The sequence below is a fragment of the Ambystoma mexicanum genome, chromosome 1q (genome assembly GCF_040938575.1).
Source record: "Ambystoma mexicanum isolate Mex_15411 chromosome 1q, UKY_AmexF1_1, whole genome shotgun sequence".
Classification (NCBI taxonomy): domain Eukaryota; kingdom Metazoa; phylum Chordata; class Amphibia; order Caudata; family Ambystomatidae; genus Ambystoma; species Ambystoma mexicanum.
In genome coordinates this window covers 1,126,176,025-1,126,189,641 of record NC_090922.1, presented here as the reverse complement: position 1 = coordinate 1,126,189,641, position 13,617 = coordinate 1,126,176,025, and the positions used below count along the sequence as shown (strand labels likewise).

Here is a 13,617-nt window from a genome sequence, read left to right as displayed (position 1 = left end):
GTTTACAGCACAATGGTATGAAAAGTTAACCACTGCCACCAGCCATTAATTGTCGTAAGGGTAACATAAAAAATGTTACATGAGAAGGTAGACAAAGGGGATACTAAGTAACCCCCCAGCACTCCAAATAAGATGGTGTGTGCTGGGTCTACAAAGAGAAAAAAGTAAGTAAAGTCAATTTCAGTTTATTACTCTTGGAAACAGTATTTTATCCAAGAGAAGGTATTTAAGCCTTAAGAGAAATCCATAGGACTTCTCTGTTACACTGCACTGAGGGTGCTGGGTGTCACGATACAAAAGGTGATACCTATGGAGTTTGTCAGACTCCAAAACCAAAAGAACCACAGAGTCCAAATCAGAGATAAATACATGAGAGTGTGAGGAAAAGGTCTCACTCACTTCAGGATGAAAATCAAAAAGTCCTAAAGTCCAACAAAAGAGCCGAGGGTCTCTAAAGTAGAAGGGAATTAACACAGAAATGAGAATTCTCTCTAACAACCTGCTGCAGGTCATTCAAAGCAAAGCAATGATACCTATTCTTGGTTAGGGGCATAGAGGCCACATTGCACTGGCCTTAAAACTACTCCACTGACTCCTGGTTAATGGCCAGGTTGATTTGAAAGCTCTGTGTATCATCTTGGGGTACATGCCCAAGATACTTGCTAAGTAAAGTGGCCAAGTACAGGTCCTTATGACTGGTGACCGATGAAATAGAATATTGGTTGCAGGACTCTGCATGCCCTTTGGCCTGTCTCTTGAATGCACGTCCTCCCTCAGAGCTAAGAATATCTCCATTTCACAAAAGGGTTCAAAACCCTCCCATTCAATAAAGATGTCGGCCAGGAGACACTTCCTGGGCCTCCAGGCAGCCACCCCAGGGGTGCATACACCTTTCCCTTGCCTGGACAGTGCACCCTGTCAATTGGTTGTTCCCTGCTAATTGGCATTGCAACACACTGCACTTCAGTTTTGTTCTGTGCCAATTGGCTGGGACATATTGATTGTTTTTGTACTGACCTGCTTGTTCATATATATTGTGTTTATAGCTCTTTTGCAGAACTCTCCTCTGCTTGGTTATCCTTACCCTTATCTTGTCTCTGCTGACCTTGCACTTTTCTGATCTGAATGTTTCAAGAATATGAGGATCAGCCCTTTCTCTCCTCCCTTTCTATTTGTGGCACTTGAAAGTGAGTGTTTTCACAGATAGCTGTTAAGGATTTCAATCAGGCACACGCCCGGGTCTCGCCTAGCATGTAATGCACAGATGAAATACTTTTTTATTATGTCTATATGTTCAATATTCTGAGTGATGTACCACTTATATCACACCCATCTCAAAATACGCCCCCCCCCGCCCCCCAGGTCACAGTGGATCAGGAACCAGGCTGGTTGGTAAAGGTAAATATTTATTTATTTATTTAAATTTCAGATCAATATATATATATATATATATATATATATATATATATATATATATATATATATATATATATATATATATATATATATATAGTGCATCAATCACCAATATGGTGAAAATACAAATCAGAAAATAAGTAAGGCAATTGAATTCACTTTTGAGCAGCACAGAGGATAAAACACAGGGAAAAGACAGTTTTGGGTTATAGAAAACATAACGTTTAATTTAAGGGTTCCCCCTGCCAAGTTCTTAATTCCCAAATGAGCAATTCTACACAGATGTAAGTAAGCAGCAGGTACTCAGGAATGTAGAACATTGTCTAGAGTTTAAATGTAATCTCCCCTCCCCAAACAAGAGAGAAAAGCATTTTTGGGAAATTTTACACTTTTAAAATGACAGTCGAAAATGGCTTTGTGAAACAATGAAAAGTGTGCAAAAATGCTTAAATTGATTAAAATTCCGATGGGAGCAACACTAAACAGGTTCTAACAAACAAAAGCTACAAGATGAGCAAAAGAACACACTTTAGATCAGAATGGGAGTGTGGAAATACTTTGAATGAGAAAAAGACACGTGTGAAACTTTTGCAAAATGTGAATTCGCGCCTAATTTCCGCTATGAGATTTCTAATAAAAACGGGTCAAATATACTGTATCGCAATTTTTAGTTATGGATGTAGCTAACAGTCTTAGGTTTCAGTGAGAGTTGAAATTACGTGTCTATCTATAACATTAAAGAAGTTATGCAAGTTTGAATAAGAGAAGTTATTGAAAATAAAGACGCGAAAATGAAAACAGAAATCAATTCTTGCAATTACAATTATGTTCTAAACTAGGGTATTCAGGCTGGTTACCAGTTTGAAACACAGTAAGCCCCAGAGTGGTCCGCAGAAACCAACCCCAGCACCTCCGTGTACGTCTTGGAGGACTCAGTCGTATTAACCCTGGGATGATTTTAAGGGTTTGTGATTTTACAAGACCAAAGGATCTTCAAGAAAGTATCACTAGCACAAGCAATCAAAGCAAGGTTTCAAGACTGGTGTGGCACTATTACAAGTTCTGAAGTTAAAGAGAGGATGGGTTGAGATTGGGATAGGACAAGGCAAATATACTATAGGTTACTATGATTCCTGTTGATACTTACAGTCCACTGTGATTTAAGATTGGACCGTTAGGGTTCTGGTCATCTGGATCGGGTCTACAGGCAGCTGGGCACTTCTGGAAGGATGGTCAGCAGGGCAATTCTTGTCAACTGGACTGGCACCTCAACTTGGATTTGATTGGCCCTTCTGGTCACTGGACACTGTAGTATGGCGGGATGGATAGTTCAGTAGGCAAGCCTTAATGGTAGCAAGCCAGACTGGGTCAGAATTATTTTTTCCTGAAGTTTGGGATGGTTCAAGATTTGGGCGTGATTGAAAAAGAGTTCAGCAATTGCTGGGCCATGGTTTTTCAAAGTAATCTGGATCAGGACAAGATGAAGAATTCTGGAACAGGATCAAGAAGTCAGGAACAAAACACTGCGCGGAAATCAGGATGTAGTCAGGAATCAGTGTGTCTTTATGTATTGTGAGGTTCCTATATTTATCATGCCAAGTGACATCATGCAGTTTATGGTAGGGGCACAATTACAATCCATACACCCAAGGCTTGATAGGTCAGAGGCACTTGCCTTTTTCTGGCTGGAAGTCAGAAAGAGCTGTCATATTTCATGATGTGATTTGGGAACTTCCACATTGATTTGAAGCACAAATTAACTTTCCCATGAATGCACATTTCTATAATCATGCCCTCTAATAAAATCAGAAACATACACTATATATTTTGTGGGTTATCCTGACATCTAACTCCCATCTCAGTGAGAGCTGTCTTTGTCATTCTGTGGAATTTTGCCAATTGTAATCATAATGGTTTGACCTAACAATTCCTAATTCAGTACATATTATCCCTAGGACACAGATGTACAATATTATATTTGCAGCATCAATAGTTTTGCCACAATTTAACTTTTAGTGTAACTTTGGTTTCTTATGTAGTACAGGGTTCACTCACATCTCCACAGAAAGAGCATTAAATTAGATTTAAAACTACACATTTTTAGATATGTCCTCCTTCATGTTGCAAAGTTAAAGGTTTTCAAAACTTAATCACAAATAGGCATTTAAACAAGAAATGTCTTTGAGCAGTTTTTTTTTTCTTATTTCAATTGGCAACAGCTGTCAAATTCCTTTGATCAGGGTGGGGGTCCAGAGGGAAGTTTTCTGCCCCTCCCCTGTGGAGGTGAGTGTTCAAGGCTGCCATTGTCAAGACTGGGTTTGGACTTTAAAGAATTACCTGCAGCTTTCATTACAACATATAACTTGAACACAGTTTATAGGTAGATTTTGACAATTAAAGAATTAGACCTTTCCACAAAAACATACTTTTAAAGCAGGCGATTTTGCACTTTCTTCAGGGAAAAACACCTTTAAACAGAGTCTTTTACATCCAAATTTCTTATGCAGCACACGCACATTTAACTCAGCATTATTTTGTCCTTGAGTGCTGGGATTTGTCTGCAATCTGGATGTATGTATCCAGTCTTTGCTTGGAGTTCTATCTGCACAGCTGAATTTGTTACATATTAACATTTTTAGCCACATTTTTCCTGTGGAACTGAAAACAATGTTGCTGGGCTGCCTTTTTCGTAAGATACATTTCTTAGCTGCTGTCAGTCCATGAGGCCTGGCTTCTCTGGCCACACTGGATGATCTGTAATTCTTTTACTCTCAATGATTCACTGAAAGATGAATGGATCTATCGCCAAAACAGCACTTTGAAGGTTGCAAAGCTCAATTTTTAAAAGGCATTTCCGGTTTTTAGCCCAATTCTCTGGCCTTGCTTCATGCTAAATGTAACATCACCCACTAGCATTCTCCTGCAATGAGTTTTGTTTTCCCCTCCACTTTGACTATGTGTGGCAGGGGTGTGCAGCCTTTTGTGATTGTGACCCATGCACAGTTTTGCAGATTTTGGTGCGCACAGGGGTTAGTGTATCCATTTTAGCTGTTTCTTTCCACATTGCACCTTTTAAATCAACTATACATATGTAAAGAAATTACTTCATTCAAAGGACATGGTTCATCAATTTAGGATGGTTTGGGTTAAACATAGCACGTCTGCCAAATACTTATTAAATCTCTCTATGAAATACTTACTCAATGAGATCAGGAAGGGCTTTATAGATATCCTCATCATCGTCAACACGCTCCTCTGTGGCAAACGGCCTGTTGAGGAAGAAATGCAAAGCGGTTACCATTTTATTTCCAACAGGATTCTGAGTGGAAAATCAGATAAAATACAGTGCTATTGGCAATGTAAGCACCAGCACACCCAATGGCATGATTGACAAAAGCTCAATATACATCATGTGTGCAATTTATAGGCAACTGAAAAATGTGTTGCAAACCTTCATCGCTGTACCCATCTTGTACTACTAAGGTGTATAAATAGGTACACATTTAAAGATAACCAAACAAACGCCTTTATAAAATATTTGTTTTCATTTCAAAATTTAAAACAAAGAGGATTTATTATTCGTTGGACATGTGACTAAGAAAATCAACCAATGGCAATCCAGCAAATACCAATCACTTTATCAAAGATCCAGGGTTGAGTTTTATCCTGTCTAAGATGCAGCCATGCCCAGCCCGCATGCTGTTGGGACATACAATCAACATTTAAAGATTAACCAAATTCCAAGGATTGTTTAAAGGCTGATTTCATGGATGAGAACGTATCATGCTGTTCAACTCACATTGAATACCTTTCTCTCCAAAGCATTTGTAGCTGTGCACCCAATTGTACTTTTATGATGCAAAATGTTCAAATAGAAATAGAAATAATGCATCTGCTAATCAACATTCATGGGAGAAAATGTAACAAAAATACAATGTTGGGTCCTTCATGATTTGTCTACCTTTTTACATTCTAATTCTAGTATTTTATTCTTAAAAGAATATGCTAAATTGGTCTGTATACTGGAGAATTTTTCCGCAGCACAAATGAAAAATCTCCCTTCCGAAACTGTGAACCGCAGTGAGTGAAGTAAGGTTTGGTTTTCCAGGTGTTTGATAAACATCATCAAGTCTCCATTCTGTTACATTGCTGTAAATGGCTTCTTCGTGATCACCAAGAGTCACCTTATGGTGTGATGCTGAATAGTCATCTATTGTAAACATCACTTTCCAACTTACTCACTTGATCAGATCAACAGGGAGAACAATATTTTTCATACATACAAGCCATTCCAAACAAAAGGTTTACTTTAGTCTGGCAAAATAACACTGGAAAGATCTGTTCAAGTTCGATTCCACCTCAAGCTGTGGATTGGCTACATTAGAATAAGCAACACAATTATACACTTTAACTCATGTATCAATTAAAACATTTTATACATGTGATAAAGACAACTGCCCAGTGTGATCCATGGATTAATAAAATCACTAGATGTACTTGTGTTACTCCAGGCTAAGGACCCAGTATGGCAGCACAGGTTGATTTTCAGTACATCCATGACCGAATATAAAACATTTTCGAGCATAGGTCAGGGTTGTGGGGTGTAATTGCAGCCCCAAGACAAAAGTGAACTGCACCTGGCCACGTTGGGCCCAAACGTGCAGAAATACTTTCTTGAAATTTGAAGTCACACTGTTGACTAACAGACAAAAAGGCAGCATTTCACTCGCAAACGGCCAAACATCAACATAGTGTTTTCAGATAAAGGGAAATACAAATACTAAATGGGCCCTGTTCGAGTGACGAGGCCAATGCCCGGAAAATAAATAACATTACAAATAACTGATGCCTAAAGTGCAGCTTTACTAACACAAAGAGCTGAGGAAAAAACAAATACATTTTTCAGTTTGGTTTGAAAGGACCCTTTTACAGAGGAACCTCTTTAGCCTGAACCATTCAAATGTATATTATAATCTAAAGTTGGACACTGATGGCCTGATGAAATTAGATAAAAAAGGCCTCATGTGTAAAGAAATTGTAACATTTAAAAGTACACGTTTTCTGTGCATGAAGAGGAGCTGTGTTCAGTCCAAAAAGAAATGTTCTCGTGAGAATTGAAGCTAAGAACTGCTCACCTCCCCCCTAACCTTATCAGACTCCGGGAATGTCATTGAAGCTGTGGCAGAGCCACAAAGAGGGGTCTTATGGGTGGTGATTTAACCTACAGTGTGAAAACGGTGACCCAACTAATGGATGTGAACTCCGAATAATTCCCCAAAATTCAAGTAAATCCGTGCTCCCTCTCTAGGCTGACAGATGACATATGACAGGAGGCAGAGGTATCCTCTCTGCTCTAAAAGAAGCAGATGGGCATTAGTCCTGAGAAAGAAATGTTAAGTGCTTTTGTGGTAAGCTTGGGTCAACAAAGGCCAGAGACCAAGTGTACACACAGATCTTGGGAACAAAAATATACCAGTTAATTGAAGGGAAACATATGGATGTCAATAATGTTTTACCAAGGAGTGTAGGCAGGATCATACTTTGGCCATTATCTGGGGAACCATAAGGGGCACATAGATCATGAAAAGGGTTTGAAAATATCATGGAAAGCTCATCCAATGTTTCAACTTTCATAATAATTCGGCCTTGAGAACAAATGTTATAAGCTGAAATGTGATGATAGCTTTCGAGAAAACGTCATGAAGCAGAGATTTGGAGAGATGATTGTTTATTAAATTAGATATATGTATGGAACATGTTAACTGTTATAATTTTCAAATAAATCATGTAAATCTATCATTCAGACCTGCAAACTCATGCCGAAATGAGACACATTTCATTAGGTCTGGCATGGTCAGACCGTTTAAGACATATATATATATTATGATGTTTATCTATACATTTTCACATTTTAGTTTCTGAGCTCTTAAATTAAGTAGTCAAAAATTGCCATTTCAAAGGTGGGATTTATAATGCACAGGGATGATGCCTAGTAACTAAAGGAACCAATGATTGCAGTGAGGGTGGACAATAGAAGTCCAACTAGAATAGTTAGCAAATCAGCTGGCACATCCTAATTTAGATAATTTGGGGAGAAGTTAAAGATGTATAAGGAGATGCACAGTGGGATAGGGGGAGCGCTGTCTGATATGATCTGAGTGGGATTACTGAAAAATTGCTGGAGAACCAAGATTGCCTGTGAGAGGGAGGAAACCAGGAGAAGAAATAAGGTGGCACCCATACAAGGAGATGAAAATAAAGGGGTGTATTCTGGAGGTATCCATGAATGAGCCTGAAGAGGCCAGATCCCTGTCCTTTCCCCATGAGCTGACCCAGGAGGTGGTATATTTTCCTGAGCACAAAACCCACAAAGATATTCTATGTAAGTAAACCTGTCCAACCAATCCAAGTATTGGGGGAATCTGTTTGATTTACTGTCTTCCCCTTTATTGATTTGGTGGGCAGACCAAGTATATCCTTAGCATGTTTACTAAATAATGTTGAAATTTGAAATCAACTACACCGCTTCCAGTGTGGATACAAATATAGTCTGTTAAAGTAACTGGTTACTCCTATTTTCTTTTTGCCAACCCCAAAATCCCCAAAAGGGAGGAGTGCATAAAATCAAAATAAATTCCCAAGTGCTCCCTAACCCCCAGACCCTGCCTTAAAGCAGAGGGGTTCCAAATCATAGCTGAATATCTGTGTTTGTGGCATAGAAAAAGTGTGTTCCCAAAGTTAAACAGGATGCAATCACATATTTAAAAGCACATCTCTGCAGAGAAAGAGAAGGTGATCATGTTAGTTCCATATATATAAAAATGTGCTGTTCTGAAAACTTTGTTGTGCTATAACACTGCTATCATTGCCAAGGGTGCAGGGAGATTAAAAGAAATAATGCTGCACATGTCAATTTCTTTTTCCACAATAGAAAAGTGGTGCATGTTATTGAGGTCTCGGGAGGATAGCTCAGGGGCAACGCGCTCGTCTTGGAAGCAAGATGACATGGAGCAACACAGGTTCAATCCCTGAGTCCACATACACACACATATATATTTATTTACATTAAACTTCATGTAAAGTGCATAGCCAAGCGTATGATACGGTCATGTTTCAAGGTGCTACATGTTATAAAGTAGACACCAAGCAAAGTAGATTGTTCTGTTATGTCCAGGATGCTGCACAATGCTTTTCTATCCTAATAATTTACTTTGAACACAAATTGAAAACACCAGTCGGTTTAGGATGACACAGATCACAGACTCTTTAACCCCACAACAAGTACAGTTTTGCTTATTTGGTTATTTCCACGCTGGTTACTTAGAAACACAGGTCTCTATGGAATACTTCAGATACCTGGATCACTCACAAAATACTGTTTGGACTATTTTGTGAGTATTAACCCCTGCTTCGACTACTCTATTTTGAGAGTACGAACCCCTATATATCTTATATGTAGACAATTCTCCTAAACTATACCCTACCCTCATAGGCTTTTGTAACTATGTTTGTCATACCATGCTAATAAACCTGTTACCCGCAATAAAGAAGTTGAGATTTCTGAGAATCTGTTGCTTATGGCTGTCCCTGTTTTACATGATTGCTGATAAAACAAGCCTTTGTAATTTATTTTGACTGTTCCATTAATTGGGTCTGGGATTTCCTAGCCTACCTGGTCTGCTTGAGGGCATAGATTTTCCGTGCCACCATTACACATTTGCAACCGAACTCTGCAGCATCCCAGAATCTGCTTAAACCTGGTCCTACAGGGAATCTGATTGTTCTTACAAACTTCAGAATTGAGATTATTTTCCATCATATTTGTGCAATGCTCCAGAAGATTGTTCTCTTTCATTGGGGTACAATAACAATCTGTGCCATTGTTTGCCTCTGTGGTTTATTCCAGAGCATTAATCTGCTTTAATCTGCTTATGGTTCTAGTCGTATAGCAGAACCAACATAGCCATTAGTAATGGGTGGGCCTAGTAAGATTGTTGTTTCGTTCTCCCCTGTTCCCCTCCCTTGCCTTGTCGCGCTCTGAAACACCTGTGTATGAGCGCAATATAAATAAAATATCATATCATTTACAGCTTCAGTTTCTGGACAAATTAAGTCTGTTTATTTTGTTTTATTTTTATTTTTTGTTTTTGTTTTTAGTGTGTTATTGTTCAACTGAACTTTTCAGACAATTGCAAAAAACACATTACAATGCAATGCACAACTATTTTATAATGATTAGATTCAAGTAATCATAGCTAAAATCAATAAATAATACACACCTAAAAATGCCATACACATTATGCAAGAAATGTGAGAGTCCATAATACCTTCCTAAATTTTCTACATATACCTCATACATTTCTTATTGAACACTTTCCCCATTTAAGCAGAGTCAGTCATATATTAGTGATTCCTTGCCTACTTTATGCATTTCGTTCAAGCCTTTTAATTGTGTCTCTATTAGCGCCCAAAGCCTATACAATGCAAAAATTAAAGATGTTTGATTTCCAATTAAGCAGCGTTGCTAGAATTATCCTGCTTTTGTATAATCGGGGTTATGAACACATTTCCCAAGGTGCAACATGCATTCCTTGCTCAGTGTAAAACAGCAGGTCATAACGTGTCTGTTACTTTCAAAAATATGTTCAAATTTGCATAACCTGCAAAATCTATTACATTTAAAAATACCATGTTGTGGACCACATACAGTAATTGTTGGTAACTGATTCAACCTCAGTAACCATAAAATACTCCCTAAATGAGGGGAGGGACATTGAACCAGGTATTTCTGTGGACGGGCAAAGTTAAAGGTCATACAGGAATAGTCATTGTGAAAAGCCATTGGGTGTTTCACAACCTAGCACCCGGAAATCCCATACTTAGGTGGCCAGGGAAAGGCCATCGCTTTTGGATCCTGACCCTGGGGGTGGACAAGTGAGGGAGGATCTCCTGGGTAGGGTCCTTCGGGAAAGGGGAGAAGCACCTGGTGGTGAGACATGGTATCCCCCTTTTTCCACAACCCATCTAACCCCTATCTCTGCTTATTTTATGGGAAACTAGAGCTCCCATAATTCCTCCCCACTTCACATTGACAACACTACTGAGCTGTGGAAGATGAGGAATAAGGCCAGGAAGATGACCTCTTCTGACTTGCAATGGCTCTGTCCCTTTAATAAGAACAGGCAGAGTCAGGCACATAATCCTAACTATACACACATGCCACTTGTTAACACTCCCTGTTTGGATAAAATGTGGTGCACACAGGTACACTCTGAGCGAGGCTGGGTACGAGAAGGGGCAGCTCTTTTGGGGCTAATGGGAACCAGGTTATGGAAGTTGGAAGGCCAAGGGGCTGATCAGCAGTAGCGAAGAACGAGAGAGGGCCATGTGAGAATTCCACACTTTCGGGAAGCCATAAGCGTTCCAAGACTGAAACCGAGTGAGCGGAAGGGAGAAACCGTCAAGATGCTTCAAAGTTGCCCGCTACCCTCCTGGGTGAACGACTGAGTCGGGAGCAACAGAGGAGGCGTTGGTAACAGCATTGACTGCTGCATGAAAGGCATTGAAGAAAGAAGCCCAATTAAAATAACGGTTAGTTATCAAAGGCAACAAAAGCCCAGTCTGTGTTAAAATCAAAAGTAACTCTAACCAAAAGTTGAAGGTTGCGCGTGTGCCGATAAAACACGTAATGGAAAGGACAATTGCTGAATTGTGAAAGAAAAGTGTACAAAGTAACAGAGTGGACCTGCGAGGTGGAATCGCACATCTGAAAGTCACTCTGAAATGTTCTGAGATGAAGTGTATCAAAACTGCATATGATGTATTTAAATATAGGTGCATGATTTTTATATCAATCTCACTTATTTGCCTTTTTAGTGAAACTTGTTTAAAAAGATGGTAATCGGTTTCCCATGTAGGGACCCATTCTATAGTCTTGAGAAATGTACATTCAATTCTTTAAACACTTGTAAGGAATGCATTGTAGAGCTGCTCATGGTATTCCGCAACAGTTCAAGCAGCGAGCAGACAGGCTCTTTCATGGCCTTTATATTATAAGGGTCCAGAACGAGGAGACTGACAGACAGGTGGCATGACTGTTGGCATAAACTTTTATTTCACCAAAATGAAGAGGAAACCTATCTCTCCCTTACTCAAAGAGGGGTTTGCCTCAACTAAGGAACTAAGGATTCGGTCAGAATGTCCAAGTAAATGAAAAGAGACCACATAGTGTGTCAACAAGGCTACTTCAGTCCCTCACACTTGTAACTAATACTAAAGAGGTAGTGGATCTTTTTGGTCCCGAAGAATTGCTCCCTTTTTCTGAACAATGGAGTATAGTTTGACTTGCAAGTGGGAACTTCACGTGAGAATGACTCCCATCCCCAGGTCTCAGTTCCTTTCCAAAATACAAAACAAAGTTCCAGTTGTAAAAGTTCTCAGTTCCAACTCAAAAAGTAAACTTCCAAATCAATCATCATTCCTTATTTCCCATCGTTTCTTCACTATTTGGTTCCTGGAGAAGGTCTCCCTTCTCTGGGCATGTTGCTTTCAATACTTTCACAGTGCCAGGGGAATGACTCCCTTCCCCGGGCTTTCTTATGCTTGGCTTCATGGTACACAATACCAGCAGGTGTGGCTTCCTTCCTCTAATATCTCTTGACTTCATGGTACACAACACCAGGGGGTATGATTTCCTTGCCCTGATCTCTCTTGGTTTGCAGTTTCACTGTAGTAAGGGGAATGACTCCCTTCCCCTGGCCCTTCTCAGGCTTTTATATTGGTTGTGGGTCCCAGACCCATGCTGGCAGACCTGGTTTACTTCCTTAACAGGCACTGCGACAAGGAAGAGTGATTGTGATGCTCTTCCTATGTGGATGAGGGTCCCAGACCATTCTCTCTTTTTTATATGTTGTTGTTTACAGTCCTGGTTCACTTTTCTGTTACTATTGTGTCTCAGATTAATTAAGGCAGTCTCTAAAGTTATGTATGGGTCCACAACCCTGGTTTCCAGGCTATTCTTGCCCCCCTTTCTTCCCCCAACAGCTCTTGTACCTTTTGGTTCTCTGTCAGGTAATGTTCGCCAGTTGCAAACGGTTGTATGACATATATTTGCTATTTGCATGTCGTCTACCAAAAAGGCATTTTTTTCAGCTGATTTAGGCGGCCCGCGTAAAGCAGAAATATACCCTTTCTTGCCCGCACTCTCTCTGACCAGATGACTTCTAAATCAGGGGGTTACCCCCTGAAAACCCACTTCCTCAGCTGCCCCCGCCTCCCTCCCCACCCATGACATCCCGTTCCCAAAAACACACACACAAATATGCAACACACACAGACACAAACACACACAGCACCACACACCTGTTCTGCCGTGCTTGTCAGCCCCTGCATGCACAGAGCGTCTTTCTAAATTAATCTTCTTTGAATTGGGGCTAGAGGAAACTTACTTTTCACTTAGTACCATTGAAAACACTTAATTTGCTCCGCTCGGCTTCTCGCGCTCTCCCTCTGCTTGTGCAACTACTGTAGCAGCTCTGCAGCATTTGGTGCTGGGCGGGTGGCGAGTCTCTCCCACACAGTGTGGTCCGATGTCTCCGTTCTGTCGGACTTCCGCTCTTCCAGCTTTGTAGTCTGCCAGGGTACTGCAGACTGAGTAGGGACACCTCTGACATTGTTCTCGTGTCCCGGTCAATGCTTCCTCTCTGCTCCACGCTGGATGTCCTTCAGGCTCGCGGATCTTCTTGGGAAGGTCTGATCCCTGCTTGGTTTTCCCGCTTCTATTTTGTACTGTCTTTGGCCAATCAGAACTCTTGAAACACTATATTACTTCATAGTGTATTGGGGCTAACTCTTCATGCTTCTGTCCTGCCTCCTCATCTCAGTATTTCCCTCAGAGCTCTCTCTAAGGTGGATCTGCCTCTTCTTCTTCTCAGAGCTGCTACTACTGTATACATGACACATGTACATGGGATGGCAAGGTAAAGGAGGGTTTAGTGAGGGGGATTGATGGGAAGTATACAGGGTTCTCCCTGGATAGTCATCCCTAGTCTCACAGGGGGAGGGGAGACCCTCCCCATGAGATCCTCCCACTGAGTACCACCCTCAGGGGTACTATCGGGTAGCGGCCTCACCTCCCTGGCCTCATGAGAAGAGTCTCCCCCTCTGAGTGAAGTGATGATATAAAAGAATTTGTCAAAATAT

General features: G+C 40.5%; 1 protein-coding gene across 3 annotated transcripts in view; it reads right to left on the bottom strand.

The window, feature by feature from the left end:
• VAV3 (vav guanine nucleotide exchange factor 3) overlaps positions 1–13,617 on the bottom strand; it is a 1,781,337-nt gene that overhangs the window by 1,138,029 nt on the left and 629,691 nt on the right. For all 3 annotated transcript variants that reach the window (XM_069641873.1, XM_069641875.1, XM_069641874.1), the window contains exon 4: positions 4,617–4,685. In XM_069641873.1, coding sequence (XP_069497974.1) covers positions 4,617–4,685 — 69 coding nt within the window. The remainder of the gene's footprint in view (positions 1–4,616; positions 4,686–13,617) is intronic.